At 36.3% G+C, this 18,155-nt stretch overlaps 1 protein-coding gene across 2 annotated transcripts; it reads right to left on the bottom strand.

The window, feature by feature from the left end:
* Positions 1 to 222: 222 nt before the first annotated feature.
* D-CDES (D-cysteine desulfhydrase) lies at positions 223 to 16,099 on the bottom strand. Of its 2 annotated transcripts, XM_089928349.1 has the most exons (11): positions 16,022 to 16,099; positions 15,356 to 15,538; positions 14,109 to 14,174; positions 13,755 to 13,949; positions 13,516 to 13,626; positions 11,439 to 11,530; positions 8,458 to 8,550; positions 6,143 to 6,200; positions 5,951 to 6,064; positions 3,298 to 3,395; positions 223 to 762 (listed from the first exon to the last, which is right to left on the bottom strand). In XM_089928349.1, the coding sequence occupies exons 2-11, from the start codon at positions 15,482 to 15,484 to the stop codon at positions 558 to 560; spliced, it is 1,161 nt and encodes a 386-aa protein (XP_089784475.1). In that variant the 5' UTR covers positions 15,485 to 15,538; positions 16,022 to 16,099; the 3' UTR covers positions 223 to 557. The 2 variants fall into 2 exon arrangements, with proteins under 2 accessions (XP_089784475.1, XP_089784476.1); XM_089928350.1 differs by lacking the exon at positions 16,022 to 16,099 and having other exon boundaries at positions 13,755 to 13,933; positions 15,356 to 15,524.
* Positions 16,100 to 18,155: the final 2,056 nt, after the last annotated feature.

Consider the following 18,155-nt stretch of genomic DNA (forward strand, 5'->3'; position numbering starts at 1 on the left):
TCAGACCGGCGATGCGAGCAGTGATCCGAGTAGTACCGTGATGGGTGATCTTCAGCATTTTCTCTCTTCAGAACTGAATTACTCTTGCAGCAGTATATATTCTCAATCGGATAGCTGAGCCTGTCTTCAAACCTTGACCATCCCCATTTGGAAAATATTATTCAACTGCAGGTTTGAATCCTTTGATGCTACTCTAACAGTCCTATATCAACCTTGTGCAAATAGCTAGCAACCTGATTTTAAATTTGTAGGTATTTGTTGCATCACCTGTTTGCTAATCCTAGTTACAAGCAATCTTTCATCTGGCTGCAATTCTGTGTAAAGATAATTAGCTTACAACGGCTGTTCTTTTCCCATAAATTTTCCGCACTAATAAAGCATCTAAAATTTATTTATTTGAAAGGAAGATATCACAATTCTCACACTAGGAGCAGCCTCAGCAGCTCCCTCTAAATTGCAGTAGTTTCATGATGATCGATGGCAAGTAGCTGTCTGCCTTTCTGGATGTCTTGGCTGTTTTGCAAGAAACTAGCTCCAAGGAGACGAGACTCGGCCACTCAGAACATCTTCCCAGCTCCATCTTTACGTGGGATGGATTCATCTATCTCCATCCTGCGCCACTTCCCCACCATGGATGTCATTTGCTCAGCCTTGTCGTACAACCCGAGGAGACCGCCTGTATGTATGAACAGAACCTTCCGCCCTTTCCACTTTTCTGGATTAGCACTCATGTCTTTCAGCATACCATAGGTAGCTTTTCCACTACAAATCAAAGAATATACATATCGTTCAGCAGGTTTATAGGAACCTCAGAACCTTTTTTTTTTAGGGTAGTCTCAGAACTTCACCAGGACTTGGTTTGTCCATGTATAGGACGAAATTTGTTAAAACTTTCATTGAATAAAAAATTCAAATAAATTAGGTATAACATCTAATTTGTAAGAATAATGAATCATTAGATGTAGATGACAAAGCTAGTGACTTGTAATGGAGGACGGTCATAAATTACAAGGTTTGTCATCAGAAACAAATGACAGTAATTCTTGGAGTATGTTTGAAACACAATGTTATGTTAGGCATACAAGTCAGTTTAAAAATAATTGCATTAGAGATAAAAGAATGATGTGAGCCAATGATAGATTCCATTTGGTAGAGATTGTGATGTTGGGTAAAAGTGAAACTAATCCATTTGACTCTAAAGTCCTGGACAGGGCTCTAGATTTCATCTTGGCTAAACATGGAGGATTATGGCTGTATGAGACAGATACAAGCATACATACAAATATATTTTCTCGATACCTATGCCAAGCAGATACATTTGGAAACGCTTGGCAAAGATGAGGGGTCGGGCAATGCAGATTAAAGATGTCCAAATATCCATTAAATGAAAATACCATACCAATTTGATATAAGTCTGAAATGGCTAATGCCAAAAAATTGTTAAAACAAGCTGCCAATCTCTTGTCAACTCTAACGTCACACCCTAAAACCCCCACCAGCAGCAGCAGAAAACCCCAGGACCCCTCTCTCTCTCTCTCTCTCTCTCTCTCTCTCTCTCTCTCACATTCTTTTAACTAAAGTATGAAGAAGCGACTCTCTCGTTCTTTTAACAAAAGTATGAAGAAGTGACCATAGGAGGGACAAAATACTACACTGAAACATGCAAAACTAGAAACAACAGCTATACTGACTTGCAACCTAGTTTAGACTTATAAGCTAAATCAGTTGGCTGATAACTTCTTGAAAGTCTAGTACTTATATAAATCTTTTCAACTAATATCTGACACTAAGGGTGAGTTTTCTTCATAAAGGACTAGATTTTGGCACGTGTTGATGCAGGTAGTTAAATCAAGAGGGAGCATTTGATGGATAAATGTTGATCCCAATGATCAAGGTCCGCAATCCCAGTGCGGCTACCGTGTTGGTATCTTATCGGTTCAATACGGTATGGTACACCCCTGTATCGAAATAGCTCTCAAATCTTTTTTTCTCAATTTTTATCTCGGTATGCCTCAGTACAGACCGGTACATGCCTCGGTCGGTACGGACCGGTACACCTTGGTACGAGCGGTACGAGGCTTGTACCAACTTGAAGTTAAGTTTTATACCGGCTCCTCCCGGTACAGTATGGTACACCCCATACCGAGCGATACGGTAGACTATGCCAATAATCAACATTATTTGGAGTTGATTTCACAGATATACTCTTGATTCAATCTTGTGTGCTTTTTTATTATTAGTCGTTTTAGAGTGAGTATGGAGGGGTATTAAATTAAAAGCAATGTACATAGGAAATCAGAGGCATGCCAAACAGTCCTACTCCAGAAACAAGCCCATAGATGTATGCGGGAATGGAGATGAAAAGGAAGGGGGTGGAGACATATGGCCCCACCCCTGAGTTTGCTTTATAATTACAGAGATCATAACTTTCTGAGGAATAGATTTGTATTAGTTTTTTCATAATAGCATAACCATCAAAACTTGTCCGAACTATTTGTGTTGGGTCGGCCTTATAGATCCTCATTCACCAAAAATATCTAATTTAGATCCATTTCATAGTTCAACATGTTTGTGCATTTTGATAGTAAAAGGCTAGTTTACTAGTCCAAATGGATCGTACAACAAGACAACAAAGTTTTCCTGGCCCAATGCTTCCAATTGTAATGCTGAAGGAATATTGATCACGACAGCTTTATTTGTTCATCTAATTCAAGATTTCATTAGTAAGTATTTCCTTATAGATATCCTATAAAAAGACAAAATAGAATCATAGTTCTCTTTCTTCATAACTTCTAGATAGAGTCTTAGATCTGGTTATCACCTTTTAGCTCAAGAACTGCCCCTTGTTCGGCTCCATTATAGAGCATTCCATTGGAAGGCTTCTCTTGGAATGGATGCCAAAAAGCATAACATGGGTTGGTAATTTTCCATGTCTCAAATGATCTGATGACCGCAGGTTCATCATGTTAAGCTTGGGTTTGGAAGGATGAATATGGATGTTAATCATGAACTGAGTGGTATCTTATCATCCAGGAAGAGATCTATATCTTGTCTTAATCGGATGAGCCAGTACATAATTAAGGTAAAATTTCTCTCACATTTTCAGTTATCCCTAGGAGTTTGTGATAAACAGTAAATAGCAAAATAACTCTCTTTAAGGAGTGCCCTTATCGCTTTAGCTTTCTGTACGGTAAGTGGTGCGTTGATGACAAGATACTGTTTGCCTGCATCACTTTCTTAAAAAGAAAAAAAATATTAAGACAAAAATTAAGTATGTCTGATAATTATGTACTTCACCTGTAAACTGGGTCAAGAACAACCCCTGTTGCTTCTGCTATATCTTTAACAAATTTAAGCTCCTCACTGGTGTTCATAGCATACCCTAAGCCCTTGGCCTGTCAAGAAAATAGAAGTGAATCAGACATCAGTTTGAATTTTAGAACTAAACCTAACAAGCAATTATGTTTCTCACAAGCGGACAATTGCATTGATTTGAAAATTCAAAGAAACAAATGATACTAAAGCTACTATATAAACTAGACATGTTCAGTATTCAAAATAATTTTAGCTTCAAATTTTGAAAGATCTTCCTTTTTCCAGGCACAATTGCATTTACAATCCTTTTTGATTACACAGAGTAAGTAGTTCAAATATTACTTTGATGTATACGAAGGCGTTATGCATTTGCATGTGGTGATTTATCTCTTTGATCCAATGCCTGTGGGAGCTAATGTCTGTACTACCAGGTTTTGAATAATGACGATAACACCAATTTTAGGAAACCACTGTTATTATCATAATGTAATGACGAAATATCATTAAGGGCATCATTATGTCATGATCAATACTGATGTTGTGTTAACAGTCATAACAGCCATTTAACTGTTCATCTAGTATAATATTATTTTCGAGTTTAAGATTTAATATGCTATTCGGTGAAAAGCACAAAAAAGTCAAATATGACCGTCATGGATTGAAGCGCTGGTCAGCATAGTTAATATGGCATGAAACATATTCCATCAAGGCCTCATTGACGTACAACATTAGCACAGAACTGGCTTATCCAATGTTTGGCATGCCAGTGCCAATATGTACCAGCATTGGCATCATATCAGTCTGGCACAGATAGCCTTTGGGGGCTGTCTGTAATTTAAAATTTTAACAAAAACCCAAACTGGAAAAGAGAGCCATGGGTGGTTATGGCCCATACATGGTATTTATAACATAAACTGCTTGACTTGTGTGCAACAAAGACATCTCAACCATCTGCACGTTATACTCCCCTTGGTACAATTCCGACCTTATTTTCAACAAGGTAAATGCACCAGCCAAAAGTGAGTGTTTTTGGTTACATAATATAGTAGGAAGAAAAACTTAGATCAAAACAAAATCACAGCCATCATTCTTCTGCCACATGCATTATGCATGCCAAACATTAGCAATGCTCGGTTATCTTTTATTTTAACCAAGTTATAATGGTTGACAACAGTTTCAGGTTATGATACAGTATATCTCAAAAGCATGGGCTCCATCCATCAAAAGAAACATATTATATAGCTATCAAGCAACAATTCCTATCACAATTACAAGAGTAGTTTCAATTTTTACTTGGACCGAAGTTCATAGTTTTGCAGCTGGAAGCTTGGAGTGCTCTCTCTCTCTCTCTCTCTCTCTCTCTCTCTCTCTCTCTCTCTCTGTGTGTGTGTGTGTGTGCGTGTGTGTGTGTCTGTGTGTTGGGGGGGGGAGTGCGCGTGCGTGCTAGTAGATTAGTTCAAAATACATGACAAGTCAGTTGAGAAGCCACAGTTCATCACAATCTACAAACATTTAGAGTGCCTTAAGAACAAGTTTAAACAATGTTTCTAAGCTGTGCCCCAAATTGTCAAAAGATGGATTATGCAGTGGCATTATACAGTGACTTGAAAATATTTTTTTGTTTAGAATATCCAAGCTCATTGAACGTTGCCCCTTGTGTCTTTCAGATGTGTGGATCGAGATCAATAACGAGGATTCTCAAAATATCACCTACCATGCATGTTGGTGCTCTAGCTTTATAACACAGCATAGATCATAAATCTCCAAAGAATTTGCTTTTCAGACAAAAAAAATGCTGTAAACATGTTTTATGGTGTGGTTTCTCAAATTAATGATCAACCATGCACTTTAACACTCACAAGATGTAACCCAAATTCTATCAAGCAAAATACCTGAGGAGCCATCTAAATTGAGTACCCACATCATTAAGTCTGATTTATTTATTTAGGAATTCAGGCATATACAGAGTGTAGAAGTGCCTAAATATATTAATCGACAATACTTCCAGTTTAGATAAAGTCAAATCCTTTGTATGTTAATCTGAATATTGTTTTAAGATGTTCATATCACAATCAATGGTGTCAATTCTCAGTTACAGTATAAAATCACATAAATTATCTTTACACAATGCATAGGCAACAAATATCTAAAGTATATGATTCTTTTTTTTTTGGTTGGGGGAGGGGGGTGGGGGGTGGGGGGTGGGGGGTGGGTGGGATTTAGAGGGTAATATCATCAATAACATGTAAAGTTAAAAAGATTCATGTCCAAAGCTAGGGATGCTAATGGACCAACCAGGCTTCAGGTCATGTTTTAAGGCTTGACTGTTTAATGAACCAAGTGGATGGCTTGCATATCATATCAGTGGCTCGTGGGCTTGAGTTAGCTTGACCTCAAGCCAAATTGAGCCAATTCTTCAAACACTCCTCTTCATTTCTGATATAAGCAAGGCAAGACTGAGACACTCCAATAGCCCGAAGCTCAGCTTGTTCAACCCACTATAGATATGTATATGTGCAGAGAACATGTGCATATACCCATTTTTCAGAATGAAGAGGATGCAGCATGAAACCACATAACTCAGAAGTATGGGAAACATGTAATGGTCATTAAAAAGCTTGAGATTGTCACTCACATCTTGAATGTTGACAATATCATGTGAGTCAATGCCAGCATTAAGTCCATCAATCAGACCTTGAACAAAGTTGTAGAAGTAGCCAGGATCATCACAAACAGCAAAGGCATGGACCTGACCATAAAGCATTAATTAGTACATAGCCAATCTAGTTTCATGACTATGAACCACTACTGCAACGATACAATATACTTTTGCCTTCAAATTACTCCATCTTGATCCCAGAGAAAGGCCAGCAATTGTTCCCCCACTGCAAGTTAATTTAAAAACATGACATATAAGCTTAGGTTTTAGACAGAATTTCAATTGCATCTTTACAGAATTTGTAAAAACATGATATGAAAAAAGAAATTGATGACGAAATTATAAAGCTCAATAGAAATGGTAGGAGATGCAAGAAAACAGATTTGTGACTTCAAAGAACCAGAATAATATTTGACTTGCACTATATGATTTTAGACGATCGCATGGACTAGTAAAGAACGCTTTTCATCTTTAAAAGTAACAGACATAGAAAGGAAGGAAAAAGGTAAATTAACTTTGCTAATGAAATGAAGAGGAGAGTCCTAAGTGCTAAAAGTTGAAGAAAGAATCAAACAGAAGTGGAGGAATTATATCTAACTTTACATGCTAGTTAATATAGACATCATGAAAGTTTATAAATACTCAGAATGTACCATGGGCAACAAAGTATCAAGCTCCAGTTTGAACTTTGAACAGCAACATAAGATAACATTTGTCTATTTGATCTCTAATAACATAATTTATAAATTCTTAAGGAAAGCGGCATACGATCTTAAGTCCTTAACATAGCACATGTACCATCCACATTGTTATCCATGTCAACAAGCTGGAACACCCAAGACTTGAAGAAGAGCCAATATAGATCATAAAGCTTCTTACAGGGTTTAGGTCAAGGTCCGCCGTACCGGTACCGATCGGCGTACCGGTGGCCGGCCGGACCGGTACGGTACCAGCCCGGTCCGGTACGTACCGGCCCGTACTGGTACCGTACCGGCCGGTACGCGGTAGTTTCAAAAACCACAGCGCGAGGCGCTGTGGTTCTATAAAAAAAAAATCGTATCGGTGCGAACCGGCCGGTTCCCACCGATACGAGACCGGTACCGACCAGTACGGCCGGTACCGGCCGGTTCGGCTAAAAAATCGGGAAATACCGGTTTTCTTGTAGTTCTGGTACCGGTCTAGGACCGGACCGGTACGTACCGGCCGGTACGGGCCGGTACGGCATTCCATGATTTAGGTTGTCTTTCGTGCCAAAGAATGATTGATCTTCTTTTACGACATCAACCGTTGGATCGGGCTTTGCACAGATGTCAAAGCACTCCAATATTTTCTTCCATCTGCCTGCACAGATCTTAAAGCAGACATTGGATGATCGAATGGTTGACGTCGTGAAAGAAGATGAATCATTCTTTCGCACGAAAGATACAACTTGAACCCCTTCTCTTACACCCATGCATGATCAAAACCATTGAAAATGTCTTCACTACAGTAAATTCTTTACTAAAGCAAATTTGATAACAGCATTGAGGATCCACAATTACAATAATCTATTAGCATATAGTAATCACACCAATACTTGCTAAATTTCACTTGCACTTGTTCTACCATTGACCTTGCAAACAGATCTAAACTTTCCATCCTTATAACCAAGTGACATGAAGTTTGCCAAACTCCATGAGATTACTGGTCCTAAAAAAAAATTGGTTAAATAATAAAAAACTAAAAAAGCTTGAAAGATTTTTTCATGTTTTTCCAATTGTTCAAGAATTAGACAATATATAAAATCATGCACATTCAGTCGCATGAGTAAATGCACAAAACTTAATACAACATACACAAGCAGCAAATATATTGAGTCCCATTTCATGCAAACATTTTGTTTCAATTTCTTTTCACTTCTGATGTTCATTTGTTCTGCAAGTTTACTAAATTCCTAATATGAGATATGTATTCTCACTAATAGCACTCATGAAAACTTTGTCAACGACTTGATTAAGTTCTTTTAGTCCCTTATGAGTCAAAAGATTTAAAATATCTGCACAGTGGATGTTGGACCATCAAAGTTAACTTTCTGCTGCTTCGAGTAGTGCTTTCAGCTTTACTCGAAGTATGGGGGCCCCGGCTTTCCCTCACTGATGCCTTCCCTTTCTTGTTACTGCTCTGTTTTTCCGATGGGGGAAGTTCCGGTCGGAATGGTTTGTGGATTTCGAACAGCTATGATGACTGAACCTAATAAGATAGCAATTACGACCCAAGAAGTGATAAGTACTTGGGCATGGATTTGTAAACCTCCTATTTGCCAATAGAAATGTTGGCCAAGTTTGGACATTGGACTGCCACTTTTAGGGTCTGACAGTCAGCAATTCCAGAGATATATGGTGTATTTATGATAGAAAAAGTCAGCAGCATGTAGCAATAAGATCATGATGTAAGAGTTAAGACTTAAGAGGATTGCTGAAATTCATAAAACAACAGAACAGGACCTGCCACAGGCAACAACAATGTCGTCAAAATGGATTTCACCAGAACCTGTCTGAATTTGCTGCTCGATCTCCCTTACTGCTTCAATGTAGCCCCTATAAGAGCATTTATTTATTAGTCGTATCATATAAGAAAATGCAACACTTATTTATCATCTATGAGTGGACTTAGAAAACGTAATAAGCAGATACGAAGTAAGTGACAAAGCGATTTAGACATATTGGCAACATTGGCTGAGGAAGAATATGCCAAACTACCTAATTGACAATGCAAACAATAACTTTACATGAGATGCATATATAACGATCCATGACAATATAATAGAGAGAGGGGGGGAAGAGTTCATACATGTTAATCTTGAGCTTGCATTCCTGTACTATGTAACATGTACATATGCAACTAGAATATTAATTTATTCAAATAAGATCAAGGCAGTTGATTAGTCATTAAATGGGTCTGTACATTCATACTGTAATCAATATATAGGTGCCTGGCAAAACCAACAGCATGACTTATTTCATAACATACTGGCCCTAAATAGGAATACTAGGCCAATGAGAATCCATAAAACTGACCCCCAAATAGTTGGGAAAGGCTGGATAGTTATGGTCAACTTATTTCATATACATCACATTGTCACCTAACAACAGCAAAACCCAAAAGGAGAAAGACCTTTGAGAAATGAAACAGAAAAAAGTTATCGCAAAGAGTAATTGACTCAACCTCAGCGGCATTCTCAATGGAGGTGATAATTTGTAAATTCGTGGAGTACTGTCGAAACTTGAAAGCTCTCTCTTTTTTTTTCTTTTTTTTTCCTTTTTTTTTCCTTTTTTTTGAGGGGGGGGGGGGGAGGATTTATGTTTTGCTCACATATACTCGAATGTCAAGGGCACCATATATTGGGCTGCTGACATGGCACATATCAGGGGGCATTTTTCTGGGGACTTTTGATAGTCTCCCTGACTTGGTGTCGCCCAAAAGTCAGAAAAAAACTCAGGATGAAAGTTTTTTATCCCCTATAAGAGCAACTTGCATATCACAGTTGGGAAAACTGGTTTAAATCACTTGATGCAAATTGGTGCAAGTTGATTGACTGTAGTTAGAACCACATCATGTGCATAATTCGATTCTGACTTTAATAGTAAATCAGTTTGACTTAGTTCATTCAAGTACATTTTTTTGTAAATTGTCATATCTTTACCAATTCAGAGGTAAATCAGCTGATTCATGTTCTCCTGCTATTGTAGTTATCCAAATCGGATTCAATATTTGTATTTCTGTAACTAAAAGGTTAAGAAATTTCACTTAACAAAAGTGACACCCATATGAAGAAAGACCATTTTAAAAATGTAGAAACCAAAGATGAAAGTTCCCCACTGTTAAATGAATAAGTTGCAAATTAATTTGGCAGGTTTTTGTTTTCCATTTTTCGGGGGTTATCAGAATCAGGTATGAATTAGATATATACTTGTCCATTCAAAGAGTTCAAGAAAATTTTACCATATTTTAGTACCTCTTAGGCTTGAACAACTTCCAAGGACTAGTAAGCAGTCCTAGTCATGTATAATTTATATCTAACTCACTCATATTTCTAGCTCATTCTGAACTAAGAATCCAGTTTCAGAGAAAGCTACTCTCCTAAAACTAATTTTAAGGCTTAAACTTTATACCAATTATATCACAATTGTTTTTCCCAACTTTAACTAATTATTTTTCAGTCTATTTTCTGAGTCAAAATAAACAGTGGAACTTCCAATCTGAACTGGAAACATCTGATACATAAATTAAGTCCTTGACCAAATCTTATTCTAATTCTGTACAAGTGAAGTACGTTACCAACCTTAAGAAATCACGAAGTAACACAAGAAACACCTTATGGTTAGCATGATCTACTATCTATTAATGGCAGACCCACTTATGTACTGGTACACTTATCAACTCAATTAAAACATGATCCATTAATATCCTAAGATATAATACTTGCCGCAAAAGAATTCATTATATTACTGGTCAGATAATGAAGAAATTATATATTATTTATGATAAGTTAAATTAAAAAAAACACTTTCTAAGTGGGCCTGTTAAGAACAATTTAGACATGGACAAGTACATGGATTATCATAATCATAAGAAGGAACTTACAAAACGATGGTATCTATAGAAAACAACCCAAGAAGATATAATTCTTATATCATCTGAACAGAATGGATCTCAAATGATAAATTAATTCATTTAAGAGCTTTCTTCTATTGATTTTTACATAGAAACTTGTTTAGTGTAATTCTACAATATAATAGCATTTTAGTACAGTTATGGCAGCATCTTTCACATATACACTACACCTTTGTAGATTATCTATTCAAATGCATGTTTTTTTAGTCTTTTAGACACCTATAAAATTCCAATACATTCTTATGACTATTATGGGAGACTACATGCAATGAAGTCTAGCTGGGTGCTATTTGTAATTATCGGGGGAACAATTCATCTTTCTTCCACCTTTGACTTATAAGTTATCTTATATCTCCTTGTAAATGTTTTAATTGTTTTGATATATGATCTGAAAGACATGTACATATCCCAACAGCATTAATAATTACAACCCCACAAACAGCAATTTCTGAGGCTATAAGCAATAATCTCCATTTAAGCTGATGCACATGAATATCTGGATTTTTTCACAAAATATATAAAATTATTGGAACTCCATGTGACAGTGTCTTCTTGATGCAGATAAATAGATTATTGGTGCTTGGCACAGCTAAACTTCTCCTACAAACACCAGTTATGAAATACTATATTTGCATCATCCCATTGAAAATAAAGACTCAAGAGTTAAAAAATTATATCAAGTGCATGGAAAATATAAAGCAAAGCCAGTCAATCTTGCCAAACCACAAATGTAGTTGCACACTATGAGCAATAACTGTGTATATGAATGATGAAAAGGCACCGCAAGAAGTATAATTTAGACTTAGCTCACCATGTTCCAAGAGAGTTTGATCCACCAACAGGAATAACATAAGGTTTTCTCCCTTCACTTAATAATCTCTTTTTTAGCAAGTCTGCAAGAGCCTAAGCCCATAGAAAATAGAATTAGAGCGATATATCTCCTGAATAAGAAATAAAAGAACTTATAAAATCAACTGAAGAAATAAGGTTTTGATCAAATAATTAAATATCAGTCAAGAGGACACTAAATATAGCTCATCAATGATTAGCTATCAGCATCTTTAGTCATATCGGTGAAATAAAATGCTTCCTTAGCATACAATTTGCAGCACATTAAAAATGTAAAACAATATGCAGAATACAACACCAAATTTGAGAACCTGCAGTTCAATTGGTATTTAGACAAAAAGACTCTGTAAAATGTGATCATCGAAAATCTTGACTAATGAGGAAAGGATGAGTCCTTGGTACAAAACAAACATAACACAACTATTTTGGGATGAAATGGATGGTCCAGAAGGGCGCCATCTGTTATACACCAACGTAATTGTAATGGAATGGGGAACCTTGATCAGCAAAGAAGAATTTGTAAAGCGGACTGAACAGTTCTAATAAAGCTTGATGGGTATGGTTATGGTTATCATAGAAAACAAAGACTGCAGATTAGAAATTGAAAACAGTTATCCATACTCTTTAATTTCACAGTCCATCTGAAAATTGGAAAGGAAGCATTATGGCATCTTATAGTGCTTTTTTTTGTACAATAGCTAACAAAATTAAGCTGGTTCAGAATGCACCAATTGAAAAACAAATGGAACATAAGCTCAATAGTGCTAGAACCTTCAACCAGTGATAAGAAGCAAACCCATGATCAATGTCTTTTTAAGTCTTCATAAAGGCTCAGATCAGAGGAGACATTTATGCATAAATTTGACCATTAATAATGCCCTTTTTAAAGTGGTTTTGAAACTCAATTGATTCACTACTTAGTCCTGCATATAGCTTTTGAATTGCTAGGAGTGAGTTGAGGCAAATAAGCAATGCAAGATAAATATAACAGATAAATACAAGAGTATGGAACAGGAAAAAGGGAAGTGGCATATTAGGGGCACTAGATAGGTTAAGTAGGATAAGAGTTTTGAAAAATCAAACATTTTATGTTTAGGCTCCATGAAAAGTTGAAAACTTTATCTACATAAGAAATGAAGAACATCCTGACAAATGATTCGCAAGAATATGAGAATCAGAATTCAAAATAGATTCATGTTATATCCAACAAGCATTGCAACGTAGGATTCAAAGTTCAAACATTTAGCAATGTATATCAGAGATCAGATATTTCTGAATTTTAAGAGAATGAGGTTCGTATATTAATAGTGTACTTAGTTGTAAATTAATTTAAAAAAAAAAAAGGTTTCAGTGTTTCACAGTTGGAAGTAGCACTATACTCTCAGATATCAAATGTCATCAAAGAGAAAAATAAAAGCAAGATTATATCATTTAAGAATTCGATTTTAAATTGAGTTAATAGCAGATTTCCTAATTATGGGTTTATGTGGACAGAAGAAATATTTCATAGGGGATTGCAAATCCACCTCAAAGAAGAACCTCAAAAAGATTCTCTGACATTGCAAAGTCGAGCTCTTGACCTGTCCTAACACAATATGGATTCTTAATAAAATGTAATCTCGTATGAGCTCAAGCAGGACCTACAGTCCTACCCAGGTTCAACAAGCACAACATTGGACTCTTTCCGCTTAAGTATCCAGAAAGTATTGACTTGCACAATTGATAGAAAATGGAAAGCCGCAATCTGGATAAAAGAATTAGATTTACGACAGTAGAATGGAAGATTATGATAGTATACGATATAGATGTATAAATTTCTTCTTGGAATATAATAAGCTGGAACCACTAATATTCTGCAGGAGGCACATTCATTTTGATATATAGATTGTGGTAACAAAGATCCAGATAAAATAGTGCGGCTTCATTGATGATAAGGAATTACCATTTTTCTGGTCATAGGAGGACTAAGGAAAAATTGATTTCTTGAAGTAGGGAGTTTAATTAAAAAGAGAACAGCACTACAGCAGAAGGGGACAAACCACACTGCCTATCTTTGCATATTCTTCTTTTGATACAAGTTCAACGTGAGCCCCTACTAATCGCTCAACTAGGAGATTGCCAATCAAACCAGGATCTCTGTCCACTAGAACCTGTAAAAGTAGAGGAAACAATCATTTGCAGCTAAAAAGTCGAAATTATAGGCATATCAACATCTTAGCTTGCTGCTTTACATCCTTCTGGCCATAAAAAAACTGCAAGTTTACTTCGAGGGAGTCACCTTGGAAGTGCGTAGTATTAGGTAGCAGTCAAGATTCAGATATCTTGCAGCCACAGCAGTCGCACGACAGTGGTTGCTTTGAATACCTCCAACAGTAATAATACAGTCTGCACCATTAGCCACAGCATCGGCCATCAAGAATTCCAACTTTCTAACTTTGTTCCCGCTCAATTGCATTCCTGAAAGATCATCACGCTATATAATCCAAATTCCTCGTCAGTTTACAAATAACTATAATAATACATGACACCAATCCAACAAACATTGAAAGACACATACGACGTACAAAACAAAGTGATACATTTATAGGATATCTACTGAAAGCAAGTTGACCTCTTAAAATCTGTTGAATACCTTTATCCACACTTCAGTATCTTCTGGCAGATTGGGAAGGTTCCATTTGTGAATTGGAGTGGGAAGCTGATGTAGTCACCAAACAGCATGAGTAAAGAATCAGATGATCAGAAAAAGATAATTATAAATAAGAGGTTGAACCTTGAAACCACAGCAAAAGAACATATACATTAACAAATTTTTCTATGGAAGCCAGGAATATAGTCGAGATTAGTCATGACAATGATGCAAAAGCAAGTATTAAAAAGGCATACAGGCCAAGTTCATGTACAACATCAGGTAAATGGTCCTCGCTCGCCAACATGACCGTGGCGTGTATGGGGAATGAATTCTATTGTATGCCTTACGGTGAAAAGTATGGCAGGGCCATTTATCATGATTTGCAATGTCAAGAGCTCCTGTATCCATGATCCTAAACGTTCTAAAGACTTGTTATCCATGCGATTTTAGAGACCATTTAAACAAATGATTACCCATAAGAAAACATAAGGTTATTTTGGTCCATCATTGTGAACAATCAAAACCACTTGAATTTCAGACTACCTGTATTTTTCAAGATATGCATGAGAACCATCGATTTAGATGATCTCCCATGCATTTTGGCACAAATGCCAAAATTGGGACAAATTTGCTCTGCACAGGGAACGTTAATTCCACGCCATGCCGCTCTCTCCTGTCCCACCCATACAAACACGCACACATTCATGAGCAAGCGTCAACGCGTCACCTTGTTCAATCTAATTTCTGGCAGTGTATCATGCCTAGTCTAACACAGAATAGGTTATGGTGCCTGACTAACAAGAAAATTGAACCAAATTTATTTGAAATCAAGATAACAATCTGAAGTGTCTTTTGATTCGTTACAAAAGAAAAATCGTTTCTCTCCAACAATTTCATTCCAAATTATATCTTGATAATATGAAAAGCAGAACATCGCCTCTCCTTCCCCAGTTTTTCCAACTTCCTTCTTCTCTTTTGCTCTTCTTCGGGCGAAGAACAACTTTTAGAATAACAGGGAAAACATCTCAAGAATCATCCTGATTGCCCCAAACCATATATTTCTCTCAATTTTTTTTCAATCAAAAGCAAGCACGCTACTTTTTTACACCGATAAATCCGAAACCTTTCAGGCTTCGCTTCGGGTTCCGATTTCACGGCTTCCAATCTCCAAACAAGCCTCGAATTCGCATCACAAACATTTCGCAGTCGATTAGAATCTAGAAATAAAGAAGAGGGGAAGGGCTTACGTGACCGAGAGAGAAGGTGTGGGGGGGGATGGGATTGAGATGAGAAGCCCAGGAGGGGGGCTCGTAGGGCTTCTTCGCGAGGAATCCCCCGATGGTCGGAGCGGTGGGCTTGGGGTCGCGGCCGGCCATCAGGGACGAGATGGTGCTCTTTCTGCGGCTTTGAAAGGTTGGGACTTGAAGCGTCTTAGGGCTCGTTTGGTCCGCGGGAAAAGAAGGGGGGAAAGTGTGGTCAACGGGAAAGTAATGAGATGCCTCTTGTTTGGTTGGAGTTTTCAAAGGAGAGAGAAGGGAAAGTTATATTCCCATGGGAATGTGATTCCCACATTTCATGGAAAAGTCTTTCCCATGAGAAACATGGGAAAGTTGCTTTCCCATGAGGCGGGAATCACTCTATTTTTACTTTTTCCCAAAAAGTCCCTTCAGCATTAAAGAAGCATTAAAGAGGCATTAAAAATCTAATTTTTATTAAGGGCATAATAGGAATTATATATAACTTTTCTAGGAAAGTGGATGGCCAACCAAACATAAGCACCTTGGAAATTTGTCACTTTCCTATGGTCAACCAAACATGCCAAAAATACTTTCCTAGGCATCCTCTTCCTAGAAATTTGTTTCCCAGGAATCATATTCCTAGGAAGGAAAATGCTTCCCGCGAACCAAACGAGCCCTTATTGGCAGTGGCAACAGTACGGATGGCCGGCCGTAAGAGGAGAGTGGAATTCATTTCCTTCCACGCTTGCTGATGGCAACGCTCTTAAAAACTATTGCATATATTTACCAAAAAAAAAAAAATTGCATATAAAGATAAAAGCGTATTTCTCGCTCTTACCCCGAGACACAGAAAGAGTTTCGCTGTCCGATGGATGGGCTGCAAGTCCGTTTGTTAGAACTCTTGCAAGAGTTTAGCTCCCTGTATATTATAATTTTTTTTAAAAAAAATTATATATACTCTGCTAAATATATAAAATTATATAAATATTTTTAAAATATATAAATATATTCGCAAAGGTATTCATGTAATTTTGCATATTTAGAAGCATATGCATTTAATAAAAATTTAATAAAAATAATCAAAATTTAGTAAAAATAATTTAATTATTCTTAATAAAAAAGATAAAAAATATTAATAATATCATATTGCATGGTCTCGTGTTAATGCCAACTTTTATAGAATAAATCGTATATTGCTTTACAAAATTCTTGCATCAACACATAAACAACTCGACATTTACGAATCACTAAAAATATTTTACTAATCTAAGCATTTATAATTAATTTAAATTCGATATGCTTTTATCTTTAAAAAATAATGAAGAATATATAGGTATCATAGATTAAATAATGATAATTATATCAAAAATAAATGGAGAATATAATTATCATCGAGATCACCTAATATTTCAACTTGACCAAGTCAAGATCTTAACCAAAAAAATTGACAATATGATTTGTTCTTTTTCTGACTTGTTAATCCAACTGAATTTTGAAAAACTCGGCAAATCTAGGCAAGTTTTGATCTATTTTTAATATTTTTTAAATGCATACTCTTATAAATATGAAAAATTACACGAATACTCTTGTAAAGTTGTTATTTATGTTATACCCTTATAATTTTTTGGCATATCTACCTATAAGGGTATGTCAGTTATTTTAATTTTAAGCCATTTATATTTTAACGGCATTAGATAATATAGGTACATATGCAAAAAGAAAGAAGAAGAATATATATGCAAAATAAGTATTTTATCAGAATATACATGTCGATAGTAATTTTACGAGGGTATTCATGCATTTTCGTATATTTAGGAAGATATACACGCAAAAAAAATTCTAATTTTTAATCCTTGTACCATAAATTATTTGTGGCTAAATTCGATTGTGGGTGTTTTTACCATTATTAGTTGTGAATTAATTCTATTATTGTAGTACTGCAATGGTTACAAGGGCTTTGTGTTTACATTTATAATGATAGTTTTAAATTTATAAATTATTAAGTTTGTTAAAAAGTTTTTGTCAAATAATATTATTTTAAAAAAATAACTAAATAAATCTATTTCAAATGTATTTATCACAATAGTCTTGTTCTTGTCACTCGTTAACATGTTGGCATGGAGCCCATGACATCTACGACATTAGCTTCCTTCTTTTATTTTTTGATGGTTGTTTGAAATTGTCAATTTAAGTGTTGTTTGTATCGATCATGTTTTTTCTGTAAGACCCGGTAAACTAGATTTATCACAATAGTCTTGTTCTTGTCACTAGTTAACACGTTGGCATGGAGCCCATGACATCTACCACATTAGCTTCCTTCTTTTATTTTTTAATGATTGTTTGAAATTATCAATTTAAGTGTTGTTTGTATCAATCATGTTTTTCCGTAAGACCCAGTAAACTAAGCCTGGTCTATTAACCGGCCCGATCCTTTTAGCCCAACAAAAAAAAAACGGCACGTGCCTGGGAAGAACAGTCTTCTTCCTCCTCAAGATGGTTGGATGGAATCCGATTATAAGCCAGATTCTGGTTGCGACCAAGCCTATTTAGAGGCCCTCCCCGACTCCTCTCTCACACTCACCAAAGTTTAAGCCTGAACGGAGCTCTTTGCTAGAGATTTTTTTGGAAATTCTCTCTGAACGCCGGCTGCTACTGATGCTATTGTCGCTGCCATTTGCCGCCGGAAATCAAATAAGGTCCCAGCTAGCTTTAATCTATCCTTCTCCTTCTTCCAAGCTCCTTAGAGCCTTGATGACAGTCTGTGATCACCAGATTTTGGGCAAAAAGGGGATGCTCTCCTTCCTCTATT

Source organism: Phoenix dactylifera, chromosome 18, assembly GCF_051530095.1.
Source record: "Phoenix dactylifera cultivar Ajwa chromosome 18, Ajwa_hap1_PhDact_Kaust_v1.1, whole genome shotgun sequence".
Lineage (NCBI taxonomy): Eukaryota > Viridiplantae > Streptophyta > Magnoliopsida > Arecales > Arecaceae > Phoenix > Phoenix dactylifera.